At 35.5% G+C, this 15,103-nt stretch overlaps 1 protein-coding gene across 1 annotated transcript; it reads left to right on the forward strand.

The window, feature by feature from the left end:
* Positions 1-429: 429 nt before the first annotated feature.
* Positions 430-10,955, forward strand: LOC137390219 (voltage-gated hydrogen channel 1-like). The gene is made up of 3 exons (XM_068076530.1): positions 430-476; positions 4,092-4,709; positions 10,531-10,955. Exons 2-3 carry the CDS (start codon positions 4,103-4,105, stop codon positions 10,806-10,808), a joined length of 885 nt encoding a protein of 294 aa, XP_067932631.1. The 5' UTR covers positions 430-476; positions 4,092-4,102; the 3' UTR covers positions 10,809-10,955.
* Positions 10,956-15,103: the final 4,148 nt, after the last annotated feature.

A 15,103-nucleotide genomic window follows, 5' to 3' on the forward strand; every position in this document is an offset into this window, starting at 1 on the left:
AGACATGACACCAATAAAATTCATCATCGCATAGCTACAAAACCTCAACAGTAAGCTTTTGATTTTTTTGGCCTTGCGGTTGGTGCGTTAAACGCTACCGAATTGCTTCAGCGAATGTAATATGCACACAATTATTCGTAATCGTAAAAAAGATATAATGACTGACATTTGGTGTCTTGGTTTCTCATGTTGTAATCTGACTGGAATGTAATAAACATGACAAAATTACAAAAAATGGAATAGTTGAAATCTCAGGGAATTTACTTTTCACATTTGCGATTACGCGCTGGAAAACCGTATTTGGAGCTACGGAAGGCGTAGTCATCATATACTTTTATCGATCATAATTATTTTGACGAGCAGCGATGAAACACGATTAAACTGACGGAGTACATGTACTCGCGAGACGCGTGATCACAACAAACTGCCCACAATTATCAACAAAAGTGCACATGCGTTCTAGAAGTGCGTAGAAGGTACAAGTCTTTGTTGTTTTTCATTGATTTTTTGCTCACTGATGGATGCCTTATAAAATTACAGTTAGACAGAACATTTCTACAATTAAAAGCGATTTTTGTGAATACGGTATTAAAAGTAGTTTCACCATAAATGCATGCGACTTTAGAAGGCGTTTGCTGTATCTCGTAGTTTTCTTCACGCTCAACCACCTAGGTTGTAAGAGATATACCTAAACTAAATACCAGTATAAACAATTTTAACTCTTTTGGCTCTAATAATTTTTCAGTTAACCGCCAGCCAGGCTTAATTAATTTTTCACACTCATAACTTATAAAGTGAGTTGGATTAGATTGAGCGTAAATAATGTTGCATTTAAGATAATTGAAAATGGTTGTTACAACTTCTCGATAACATTCTCAGTTGCAATTTGATACCAATATATGCCCATTAGGTTAATCTATATAGGATGTTATTAATCAGATTCAAATCGATATATTTTTTGAAAATCGAAAAGTCTAGGTTTCGTTGCTACTACCAGTCAAATTTTTGGTTAATAACACTTCAATAACATATTAGAATGACAGGAAAATGTGTTAGGAGCAAGTTGTAAAAATAATGTTGTAGTTCTAACCAATAAAACTGAAGTTATCAGCCTATACACAATATCATGGCAAAATATAGCTTCCGATCCATAGTTCAATCGATGAGTGTATTATGTCTATATATCATAATTACATTCTATATAGACAACATATACATTCTAATGACTGCAAACAACAATTATTGCAATTATAATAATAAGACACACGAGATGCCAACAACTTGAGAGTACAAAACTTATATTATCTAGAAATGTATGAAAATGAATTAAAAGAATATGTATCAAGAGAAGTATAAAATAGATGTTTGTAAACTAAAACTATCATTCTGTTGTTGGTAATCACTGACAGGTGTGTATGCTCTGAGCATATCATTGTCACTAGTAAGAGAACCATCATCTACATTTCCACCCTTGTCTACAAGTAGCAACATCACGATAGTAAAAATTAATACATAAAAACAGCATAATTTTCTTGCTTCCAAACTTCTTACACAACAATATCCAAAAGTAAATGCACTTACTATGTCATTTGTATCTACTAAAATTGTGAAAAAATTTATCGTCTAAAACTTTTTTTTCAAAATAAATAAAAGTTACAATTCAATAATTCCGCTGTAGTACATTTAAAACTTACCTTCTGCTGCTAATAAATTATCATTTTGTTGTTGTGAATCCGCTGTCACTGCTGAATTCTTCACTTGAACTTATAACTACGTTGGATTGACTCAGAAATCTAACTGCAACATTTGGTAAATGTATTAAAAATGGCAACCTCCAGAGTTGAAAAGGTTAAAATCTATCACGAGATTTGCCTGGTTAAATGTTTCTATCCGACCACACTTCTGGTATCAAAATGAACATCAAACTGATATTTTTCGAAAAAAGCTTCAAAAAAATAATGCGCGTAAAAAAAGTATCAATTAAGTTACCCAGCTTGTGTCCCGATATAGTTGGGCTTAGGCCCAAGTGAACACAACCTCTTCCGAAATAGTCGGGATCAGGAGTGAAAGGGTTAAGTCAGGTTTCTAAAAGCTAGATTTATATAAATTAACATTTACTCAAACCAGTGCAGGCAAGCTCAGCCTGTGTTCAAGTGTCTTGTGTCGATGTTTAGTACACGGCTGCTCTGTGTGACTGGTTTCTTTGAGCTCTCTGATTTTTATTAAAAAGCTATTATGATAGAATCTGCTGTGTGTTTGCTCTGAGGTGGTTTGGCCCAGATACATAGCCTCAGTTTTGTAGCTGTCACGCACTACAAGCACAAACTCGCCAAGCTAGTAAATAGGATGAACATTTGCAGCGTATGCAGCTAAGAGTATTGCCAATATCTATAGTTTGGGTTGTCTGCTACTTTTGAGCAGTTTAGACAATTGATCACAGATACTATTGACCATGCTACAGGAAGTTTATAAATACTTTATCACTTATAAATACAGCTAAACTTAAAAATACAGTTATAAGTTGTGTGAAACAACTTATAACTGTGTTTTATAAGCTGTTTTACACAAGCGCTACTGTGTTGCTAAATCCTAAGTATTGTTCATTCAGTAATGATGAGTTTTTTCAAAGCCTGCTAAAGACACATGATGCGGCTTTTGACTGTACGGAAATGCTATGCTGAGCTGTACTATACGGTTCGTGGTAGCGAAAGAGTTGAGTTGCTCAAATTCATTGAGTAAAGAAACTTGAATCATATAAATAAATTTTATGCAAAAACCCTTTTTTTTGCCGTGCAATGTCGAGCATTTGGCTAGTCTTTACTATAATAAGAAATGTGTCCATCCGTTTGTCTTAAGCCAGCCTAAGAGCGTTCGGAAAATTTGCCTCGCGTGGGAATTCAGCTTGGATACTCCTTTTACCGACTGGCGCACTAATCACCAAACCACTTAGCTGTCTTGACATTTCACAGAATAATTATGCACATACTGGTTACTCTTGACGATCTCTCACAGTGTTAGTTATTATAAGAATATCACACTTAGTTGCCTTGCTTAAAATTTATTAGTGGCCTGTGCCATGTAAATTTGTCTAGTCAGTTGCATGGTAACGGATTTGCCTCTGCGTGAACGTGTGGTCCCCTCTATGTTGAGATGTTGGAGCGCTGGGGTTGTCTGCAGCAAATTTAATAATTAATATAACTTCAGAAGTTTGTTTGTGTACCCAATCCTTGGCCAGAGATAACTTGGTGTCCAACTTCATTCCAACACATATGACTTGGGAAAGTTCAAATTTAGTTTGCTGCGACATACAGTGTTTTGAAGGATAAGTGAAAATGTTGTCAGGAAGCTTGTTCAACGGGTGCTAGGCCTACTAATAACTAAACTTTCAAAAGTTTTTTGTAGAGGTTTTTACCTAATTGCTTTGAATAAATGTTTGTATATGATGCATTGTGTCAGTTGCCTAAAACTGATCCATCATGACTTTTAAATCTATTTTCGTATTGATGCCGATGCGTGACCTATTTGAGTGCTCTACAAAAGCCTGAACATTGTGGTTTTAACTTTCAGAAATTCAGATGTAGCAAAGCCAGTAGATTAGTAGATACTGCTAGTAATGCCTGTGATTGACGGAAAACGTTGTAAGTTTGTACATTCATTGCTCTCATTTACTAGCACAAAACTATGGTTCAACTGGGCAGAATGAATTAAGCACGGGCAAAAATTTACCTTTTCAGTTTACTATTTTCTCAGTTTTGTGGTGATGAATTGAACAATGAATCAGTGCTCAACAAATCAACACTATGGTGATTCACAATTCTTGTGCAATGCGTACTGATTTAGTTCAATCAAGTATTGTTTTCGCTTGAATTGCATATGGACACTTTTCAACCACTCCTAAGCAGCTCCGGATCACACGCACTGAAATCTTCTTTTAGTTAACACATTAAACTACAGAATATGTATTTTATGGTTTATCAGTATAACTATAGTCGGAATATTTAAAAAATTGAGTTGCAATATTAAAAATCACAGCATAGGGCCTCACCTGTGTGTCAGTTTTCAAACAGTTTACCAATCATATCCTGTTGCAGGTTTAGAAATCATGAAGGGTATCGGTAGCTTTGCGAAAGCAAATACTGATGACTTAGAGCGAGTTGTTGAAAAGTCAGACACAAGCAGTTCGATCATGTCAGATGATATTATCAAGCTTCCCCGTACCATTCGAGAGCAGATCGCCGACTTTGTTCACTCACGCAAATTTCAAATCGTTGTAATCTGTCTCGTTCTACTTGACTGTATCCTAGTCATTTCAGAGCTGCTTATTGACTTGAAGGCTTTTGAGAATGAGGCTTCCGTCGGCCGAAACCTCACTCACACCGTGTCGAAGGAAACAGTTGTCAGTAATGATGAGCCCTCCTTGAAGAAAGAGATCATTGAGGCAGAAGAAGCGGAAGAGCCATCACTAGTGGCGGCTGAAGTCCTCCACTACTGCAGCATTGCCATTCTCAGTATCTTCCTTCTGGAATTGTTTGCTAAGCTCTTCGCCATGGGAAAGGAATTTTTTCATCACAAATTAGAAATAATTGACGCTGTTATAGTTGTTGTATCTTTTGCTCTTGACATCGCTTTCATAGATTCTGAAGGACTGAGCTCTGTCTTCGGCCTTCTGGTTCTTCTACGGCTTTGGAGAATTGGTCGAATAGTCAATGGTGAGTTCAGGGGTAGGGAAGGGTATACCTGCAGTGCTTGCCACTCTTTTTGGATTCACAATCAATGATAGCTTATCTCAAGAAGATCAAGAGATTTACTGAGCTTCACTGATTATACAGAAAGATTATGAGTGGGAGTTGTGTACTCAACTAGTGTGACCTTATTGCTAGTAGGTGCGGTTACTTCTTGAGATGGCTCTCTCATTCTATATATATCTGCTTTTATATCTAACAGCTTCGGTTTGCTGGCTTTAGTTGTCAGAGTTATGTTTTCTTTGTTTGCAAAAGCGGGTCCGAGTCATGAAAAAAAACTGATTTCTTGAGTGTATGTCTTTGGTATACTAACGCATGTCTTCAAACCATGTGAGAAATGGGTAGTATAAGCGATACACAATTTAAAATTGGGTCAGCTAATAACCTTGAAAAGATAAGGGTATTTTTACTGTTCGCACCGTATATATATACATGTATATATATATACATGTATATATATAGTAAGGTTATATATATAGCCCTTTAATTAGAGTTTTATATTACTGAAGACTTTTTAAAAAAAGTTTTCGAGAAATAATTCATTGATATGTTGGATTTTTGTTATTAATTTTATTGGTCATGGTTAAATTATATAAAAATAAGTGTTGGCACTATATTACTAATCACTAATTAACACTTTATTACTAAGGTAATAAAGTGTTAATTATAAAGTGTTTTATTAAAAGTAATAGTCTTTTTTATCGATTTTAACTTGTTATGATTTTATCATTGAGCACTCTGCTTGGATTTTATTATTTTATTCATATAGACGTATTTATGTGTGTATATATATACATTTAGTAGTATATATACTGTACATTTACCATACACCCTCTATTTGAACGCCATATCGCTGTATGTTTCAAGCCTTTTCCCATAGTGACATTTTATTAGAGGTGACATTCAAAAAGAGTGATGCAGTATTTTTTGACTTGCTCATCAGAATTCTGGGAAGATAGATTTAACTCTTTTCCGGGCACAGCGATACTAATGTTGCTTAGATTTTGTGCTTTTGTTTGAGCGGAGTGACGTTGTTGCCGTCGGTTTCAGCTTTGTTGCTAAACCGTTTTTTGTGTAGCCATCGAAGTATCAGCCTGAGTTGCACAAGGAACTACATTGACTAAAACATATTAGCCAGATACCGCTATTAGTTATTTCGATGGTGTAACTCTCAAAGCTTTAAAGAAAAATCATGACACTTCGAAACTTCGTCTTCAGGTCAGATTGTAAACTACATTATGGATGAATCGGAAGACTATGGATCGGATTTTGACCTTAGTGACTTCGTGACTAGTTTGAAAGTTACAATGATAACTGTTATTACATGTTAAATAAAATTTTCTGTGCGAAAACTTTTTTATTACCCGGGCAATGCCAACATTCAGCAAGTATAGTTATAAAATATGCCTTGAAATTTAGAATAAAGTAAAAACTTGAAAGCTCCAACAAATTGCAAGCAATAGATATCAACTGGTAGAGACTTGTATCAGCTTCCCATGAATATTTATTTAGAGATCTACGACAAGTTGGAGGTGAGTTAGCAAATTTCTTGCATTCAAACGGGTCCCGAAAGGGCATCCCGAAAGAGATTGCAAAATATTGGTAACATTCGATTCGCCTGTGGAAGGCTAAATTTATCTGCTCAATATGAATTCTGATAAGTGTTTGAAAATATAACGCCACCCTTTATTTGAGCGTCACCTTTAGTAAAGCGTCACTATAGGGAAGGGTTAAGAAATAGAGCACCACCGCATTCAAATAAAGGTTTTATGGTACGTATATATACTGTACATATACGTTATATATACATATATAGTATATATATGCTGTACATATTTACAATGTATATTGTAAATTAGAAAATGTATACATGTACAGTATATACCGCAAAACCTCTAATTGAACGCCATGGCGCTATATTTTTCAATCCTTTCTCTATAGAGACGACGTTCAAATAGAGGCGATGTTCAAATAGAGGCGACGTTCAAATAGAGGCGGCGTTCAAATAGAGGCGGGCGTTGTATTCTTCAAATGGCTCATCAGAACTTTAGGAAGATAAATTTAGCCCTTCTACGGGCGAAGTAAAAGTCGCTTTTATTTTTCCTTCTCTTTCCAATATTAAGCGATATTAACCCTTTTGGATGCAATAAATTTATCAACTTACTTCCAACTTGTCAAAGATCTCTTAAAACATATGTATTGAGAAGCCGAGAAATATCTTTACCAGTTGATATCTATTGCTTGCAATTAATCTGCAATGATATTATAGTCTGTGTCCTGCTTTGCAATCCGGTAAAGCTTTAAATTTTTATTTAATTCTAAATTTAAAGACTTTATATTTGTATTTAACAATCTTCTATATATATATATATATATAATTTATTCATGTGAAACCTTAGATAAAAAACAATTTCATTACTATTAGTTTCATGTCTGTTGCGCAGACAATCATCTGATGATTGTCTGCGCAACAGACATGAAACTAATAGTAATGAAGTTGCTTTTTATCTAAGGTTTTACATGAATAAATTTTATATTTAAGCTCTGACCACTCATTGAGCACTATCTGGCAGCTTTAACACACTACATTGGAATATATATACATATCTCAAAGTCTGTTGTTCGGTCTCTCCAGTTATAGCTATTAAAATCTAGGAATGAAAAATCCGCCTCGAGTTGGGTTTGATCTCAGGATGTCCCGTTCACCAGGCGATCAATTAACCAATTAAGCTACAGGACATGCAACGGATTCATTAGGCAATATGAGTTGCTATCTCGATTAAAATACGCATAGCCTTCTGCGTTACGTGACATCGCCAAAGCTTGCTCTCCCGTCTTTTATTAGTAAGTTTAGCAATATGGACCCAATTGCCTAATAGCCATTTGCCATTAGCCTTGCACATTGACTAATTTAAGCATACTCAAATTAGTCAAATTGCAAAGCTGATGGCAAGTGACTGGCAACTACCGTACTTTTCAGACTATTAACCGCACCCCTATATAAGCCTCATCTGCTTTATTTAAAAAGAAACGATAATAAAGCAGTACATAGGCCGCACCTCTTGTATAGGCCGCAGAACTCATGAGGGTGCTTTTTAACACGGCAACAATTTTGCTGGTTAAAACGGAACAGTGCCTAATGGCACTGTTGATACCGGCACGGTTAATGCACCCTAGCGGTTAATGGAAAAACTACAGAATAGCCGCAGCCTCTAAAGACGTCGCATGTTTAAAACATCGGAAAAAAGCGGATAATAGTCCGAAAAGTATGGTACATTAATATGTTATAAATCTGCAAATTTACATATTATATGATGACAATCTATTGAATGCTACAAATATATATTCATGAATAAGTGACATTAACGAGCCATACTTATGAAACATGCAGGAACAAAAATTAACGTTTGTAAAACAAAAATATTTGCATCGTTTGCTCAGCCAGCTGCGTTGTGATCGTTGCTTTTGATGAAACGAACATTTAAATACCTTCTACAATGTCTTTTGAACTCAACTTTTCTTTTGAACTGCATGACTAGTCGATATTAGCGTTAAAACAATTTGTTTAGCTGAGCAAAACATTTACATGCTGCGTTTTGCACAAATGCAAAACGTGAAGGTTTTGCTCTGCTAAGCACAGCTCTTATCCTAAAACTAGTCATTTATATACCATCGTAAGTGTGAACCATTTTTCACATACACTGTACTTCGAAGTATCAAGACCGCATTAAACAAGGAACTACTATTAGCCTGAGACTGTTACTCAGTATTTCTATGGCGATGTTTTCAAAGTTTTAATGGAAAAAAACGAAAAGCTCTGGAGTTGGACAACAAGAGAATTAATTGTTATTGATGTAAACTATTTATTATTAGTATAATTTTGTGGACACCTGTCTACTGATCACTTGCTATTACGGGTTCATAAAAATCATTGAATGTCAGTATAAGTGTATATATACAGTAGGCTATATGTACCAGGGATTACGTGTTTGTCACAATTTCCATTTCCATAACATTTCCATAATTAATTTTCATATTATTTCCATTTCCATAACATTTCCATAATCTATTTCCATATTATTTCCATAACATTTCCATAATTCATTTCCATATGATTTCCATTTCCATAACATTTTCATAATTTATTTCCATATTATTTCCATTTCCATAACATTTCTATAATTTATTTCCATATTATTTCCATTTCCATAACATTTCCATAATTCATTTCCATATTATTTCCATTTCCATAACATTTCCATAATTCATTTCCATATTATTTCCATTTCCATAACATTTCCATAATTCATTTCCATATTATTTCTATTTCCATAATATTTCCATAATTCCTTTCCATATTATTTCTATTTCCATAACATTTCCATAAATCATTTCCATATTTTTTCCATTTCCATAACATTTCCATAATTCATTTCCATATTTTTTCCATTTCCATAACATTTCCATATTTCTAAAATAAAATTTCCATATCGATTTCCATAAAAATTATGGAAATATTTATGTTTATGGAAATGGAAAAGTAAACATTTCCATAATATGTTTAGCGATCCCTGGTGTGTACGTATGTGTGCGCGCTTGCGTGTCAAATGAGCGTGTGTGTGTGTGTGTGTGTGCAATCGTCAACTCTTCCCGAATATGTGATTAATTTATACATAATATGAATATGATATTTGCTTGCTAATATACTTTATTTAGGGTCCAGGCAACATCAAAACTGTATGCTACCATTGCCTATAACTAAGCCAGAGACGATTTGAGATGTTTTGAGAGTTTCTTTCAGACTCCCTTAATAGTTTCTGTAATACCACTGATGTTAGCTGGGTTTGTGTGTTACCATTGTCCGTACATGTAGCCAAGTCCAGAGACAATTTGAGTTAATTTCTTCCAGACCACTTTAATAGTTTCTGTAATACCACGGATGTTAGCTGGGTTTGTGTGTTACCATTGTCTATACATGTAGCCGAGCAAGAGACAATTTGAGTTAGTTTCTTCCAGACCCCTTTAATAGTTTCTGTAATACCACTGATGTTAGCTGTTTGTGTATTACCATTGTCTGTTCATGTAGCCTAGTCTATACAATATAACTGCCCTCTGTTTATATCTTGGATTACGTGTATGTTACAATTTCCATAATTCAATTCTATGTTATTTCCATTTCCATAAAATTTCCATAATTCATTTCCATAATTTCTATATTATTTCCATTTCCATACCCTTTCCATAATTTATTTCCATATTATTTCCATTTCCATAATATTTCCATAATTCATTTCCATATTATTTCCATTTCCATAATTCATTTCCATATTTTTTTCCATTTCCATAACATTTCCATAATTTATTTCCATATTATTACCATTTCCATAACATTTCCATAATTCATTTCCATATTTTTTCCATTTCCATAACATTTCCATAATTCATTTCCATATTATTTCCATTTCCATAACATTTCCATATTTCTAAAATAAAATTTCCATATCCATTTCCATAAAATTATGGAAATATTTATGTTTATGGAAATGGATATGGAAAAGTAAACATTTCCATAATATGTTTAGCGATCCCTGATATGTACCGCATGTATATATACTGCATATACAGTATCCATATTTACCATAGGTATGCCATGTATCGCTATGTTGAAATGTGTAGAGCATACTACAATTATCTCTGTCTTCACTTATCACCTCTATGGTTGCCAGCAGTCTGATCAGTTTTGGGATCTAGGAAGTATGCATACATCTCTTGCTTTCTCATTAATTAGGGATTGTCTTATCAATGAAGACACAAGCCGACAAAAAGTTAAACAAAGAAAAAGGATTGAGACAGGCTGCCGAGGCTGAGCTAGTCAAGTTCCGCGAATACTGCACAGCTCAGGAGAGGGAGATCGAGACGTTGCAGCTACTCCTCACACAAAATAACATTGAGTTCACTAAGATGGCTAAGCCAACTCTACCGGCTAGCACCATCGACGTAGTGGCCGAGGTGAACCAGTACATCGAGGCAAACAGAGTGGTTGCTGCTGACGAAGCTGCCTCTTAACTTGGTTGACTCCAGTAACTTGGTATCATACTCTAGCAACCAAATCAGTGCCTCAGTCATCAATCACTTTCTTTCCATAGTTCCACTATCATGTCCATGTATATCTGTTACTCAAGTTATTGTGAAGACAACTACTAATGTGATCCTAGCCTATTATGGTGGTCTAAATTGAAATGTGGGTAATCGACAAACAATCCAATGACTCTGGTCAACTTGAAAATTATGAGATTTTTCATTCAGTATTATAAAGCATTGGTATATTAGCAGGAAGCACAACGGAAACTGTATTGGGTATTAAAATTAATTTTTCTTAAAAGCAGTTTTTCTGTTATCATTTAGCTAAATGTTTTCAAAACTTTATTTATGGTTCAATTTTGTCTATGCCAGCGTTATCACTTTTTCAACTATTCATCGAATCATTTTAGCAGTGCTTTTGCAAATTACTACATTTCAAGATTGAATTCAGTAATAACATCTAGTCAAGAACCTAATAGCCCTTTCTATTGTTCATCAGTTTTAGGTCATCAGACTTTACAGAGCAGTGGAGATATTCTTGAGAACATCTAAAGTCAAATACATACATTATATCAACCTATCTAGGCTAACATGTACATGTGTGATCTTATCCAGACTAACATGTACATGTGTGATCTTATCCAGACTAACATGTACATGTGTGATCTTATCCAGACTAACATGTACATGTGTGATCTTATCTAGGCTAACATGTACATGTGTGATCTTATCCAGACTAACATGTACATGTGTGATCTTATCCAGACTAACATGTACATGTGTGATCTTTTGCAAATCTTCAGTAGTACACCAACTAGTTAACCCAGCTGAGCAACAGGACAGTGAATGGTCAAACGAGCACGATGACATTCAAGCCTGAATATGCCTGTCAGCTAGGCATCTATAGAAGCGCATCAGTTATTAGGCATAAATTGCCAGTATGTATTCGAAAACTTGACCTTTTACCCTCTAACGTTCCCATTCAGACACGTCGGTCACCTTTTGGCAAAGCTCATTGGTGACACGCATTTGTGTCCTTTCTTGTCGGCGCCATACGTGTACTGTTCAATTCTATGCCTAATATATATATATATATATATGTGGGCAATCTTTATTGTGCTAATCGTTAGTCATATTTTACAACAAAGAAGAACAACACAAAAAACTAGTCTAACTAAAAAATTAATGAATAGTCTAACTAATATAATAATGTTGGAACTGAAAGCATAAAATATGTAAAAAGCAAGCTTGAGGATTGATACGAGTTTAAACAAAAAGTGGACAAATAAAAGCTCTGTGAAAATAGTTACTGTATCTATGACTACAAATTTATAGTTATGGAAACAAACTATAATATAAAAATGTTAAAATAGGTAAGGCTAGATGGTGGATGGTATTATTGGTCAAAGGATAGTAGGTGTAGTTTGAGTTTTGTATTAAAATATTGCAGACGAAGAGTTCTTAAATGAGTGCAGAGGCAATTAACTGAATTTAGCAGGTTACTGTTGAGTTTGTTGTGGTTTATGGCACTAGGTAATTTAATCCGGGTCCTGGTTTTGTGATTATGGTTTGAAAGCTATAGCTGAGATATTAGAGTATTGTGGAGTATTGAATGAGCAGTGAGACAGGTAAAGAACTGTGATAGCTTAGGTAAGGGAAGAACACCGGAAGTGCGTGTTATTAAGTTGGTAAGTGGTAAGCAATGGTTTTTATGGTGTATGTTTAGGTCTTTGCATATAAGTCGTAAAGCTTTTTGTTTGTAACATAAATAGTGTGTTGATATATTTTACTGGTATTGGAGGGTAGAACACATGTAGGCCTTATATAAGATGAGAATGGATAAAATTATAGTAATATAGTCTGGCAGTATCTAAGTTCATAAGATGTTATAACATAAACGTAGGTTAGATGATATTTTATTTGAAAGGAATGAGATGTGGTCTAACCGTGATAAAGAGTCGTTGATGATAAAGCCAAGGAGTTTAGAAGTAGATTGTCTTGTTAGGGTACTGTCAAATCGAAATTGTCAGAGGAAAATTCAATGATGGATTTACTACGATATAGTGAGATTTCGAAATGTTAAGAGACATCTGATTTGTCACGCACCACTGTTGGATAAGTGTTAGGTCTGCATTTATCTTAGATTGGAGGCATGAAGATTCAGTTTCGGGTATAGAGAATGAGGATACCTCAGCATAAGCATGAGGTATCCTCAGCATAAGCATGAGGTATCCTCAGCATGAGCATGAGGTATCCTCAGCATGAGCATGAGGTATCCTCAGCATAAGCATGAGGTATCCTCAGCATGAGCATGAGGTATCCTCAGCTTGAGCATGAGGTATCCTCAGCATAAGCATGAGGTATCCTCAGCATGAGCATGAGGTATCCTCAGCATAAGCATGAGGTATCCTCAGCATAAGCATGAGGTATCCTCAGCATAAGCATGAGGTATCCTCAGCATAAGCATGAGGTATCCTCAGCATAAGCATGAGGTATCCTCAGCATAAGCATGAGGTATCCTCAGCATAAGCATGAGGTATCCTCAGCATAAGCATGAGGTATCCTCAGCATAAGCATGAGGTATCCTCAGCATAAGCATGAGGTATCCTCAGCATAAGCATGAGGTATCCTCAGCATAAGCATGAGGTATCCTCAGCATAAGCATGAGGTATCCTCAGCATAAGCATGAGGTATCCTCAGCATAAGCATGAGGTATCCTCAGCATAAGCATGAGGTATCCTCAGCATAAGCATGAGGTATCCTCAGCATAAGCATGAGGTATCCTCAGCATAAGCATGAGGTATCCTCAGCATAAGCATGAGGTATCCTCAGCATAAGCATGAGGTATCCTCAGCATAAGCATGAGGTATCCTCAGCATAAGCATGAGGTATCCTCAGCATAAGCATGAGGTATCCTCAGCATAAGCATGAGGTATCCTCAGCATAAGCATGAGGTATCCTCAGCATAAGCATGAGGTATCCTCAGCATAAGCATGAGGTATCCTCAGCATCAGCATGAGGTATCCTCAGCATGAGCATGAGGTATCCTCAGCATAAGCATGAGGTATCCTCAGCATAAGCATGAGGTATCCTCAGCATAAGCATGAGGTATCCTCAGCATAAGCATGAGGTATCCTCAGCATAAGCATGAGGTATCCTCAGCATAAGCATGAGGTATCCTCAGCATAAGCATAAGGTATCCTCAGCATAAGCATGAGGTATCCTCAGCATAAGCATGAGGTATCCTCAGCATAAGCATGAGGTATCCTCAGCATAAGCATGAAGTATCCTCAGCATAAGCATGAGGTATCCTCAGCATAAGCATGAGGTATCCTCAGCATAAGCATGAGGTATCCTCAGCATAAGCATGAGGTATCCTCAGCATAAGCATGAGGTATCCTCAGCATGAGCATGAGGTATCCTCAGCATGAGCATGAGGTATCCTCAGTATAAGCATGAGGTGTGCTGTGGAGTTTTTAACTTAAGTTAATCATTTATAAAAATTTGAAACAGTGTGGGAGCAAGAATTAAACCTTGTGGAACGCCAGTAGCTATAGGAAGAGCATCTGAGCAGATATTTTTCATTTTCACGAATTTTTGCCATCCATTCAGATATAACCAGATGGTGCCAAGAAATTTACCAGTTATTCCAATGTTTGCAAGTTTTGAAATAAGGGTATTATGGTGAACCATGTCAAAAGCTTTTTAAAGTCAAGAACAATAATGATTAAAGTATTTTGGTTCTTGACCATGTTTGAGCAAGTGGAGTAGAGATGATGAATAATAGTGTTGCAAGAGGAGTTTTTCTAATTCCTGACTGTAAGCTTCTTATAGTTTTGTTGCTATCTATGTGTATTTGAAGCGCAGTAAGTTTATGGCTTTCATAAATTTTAGAAAGTATAGGAAGTACAGATATGGGTCTATAATTAGAAAAATTATTTTTATCACCACTCTTGTGTAGTGGGGTAACTATAGCATTTTTCTATAGTTCAGGAAAAGTTGCTTCCTTAATAGCTCTATTAAATGATATCTGTGGGCGGGATTATTATGAATGTCATTGATATGTGAAGAATTCGAATTGAGATATTATCAATACCTGTAACTTTGTCCGAACGAATGCGATGCAGTATGTTTACTACATCGGTTATATCTATAGGTGAAATAGTTTTTGATATTTAAATTTCTAGAAATGTTGACAAAATGTTTGTTAGATGCATTTACCCAACGAGCGTTCAGGGTTATCAGTTTCTGATGACATATCTGGATTAGGGTTATTTTTG

This window comes from Watersipora subatra, chromosome 3 (assembly GCF_963576615.1).
Source record: "Watersipora subatra chromosome 3, tzWatSuba1.1, whole genome shotgun sequence".
Classification (NCBI taxonomy): Eukaryota; Metazoa; Bryozoa; class Gymnolaemata; order Cheilostomatida; family Watersiporidae; genus Watersipora; species Watersipora subatra.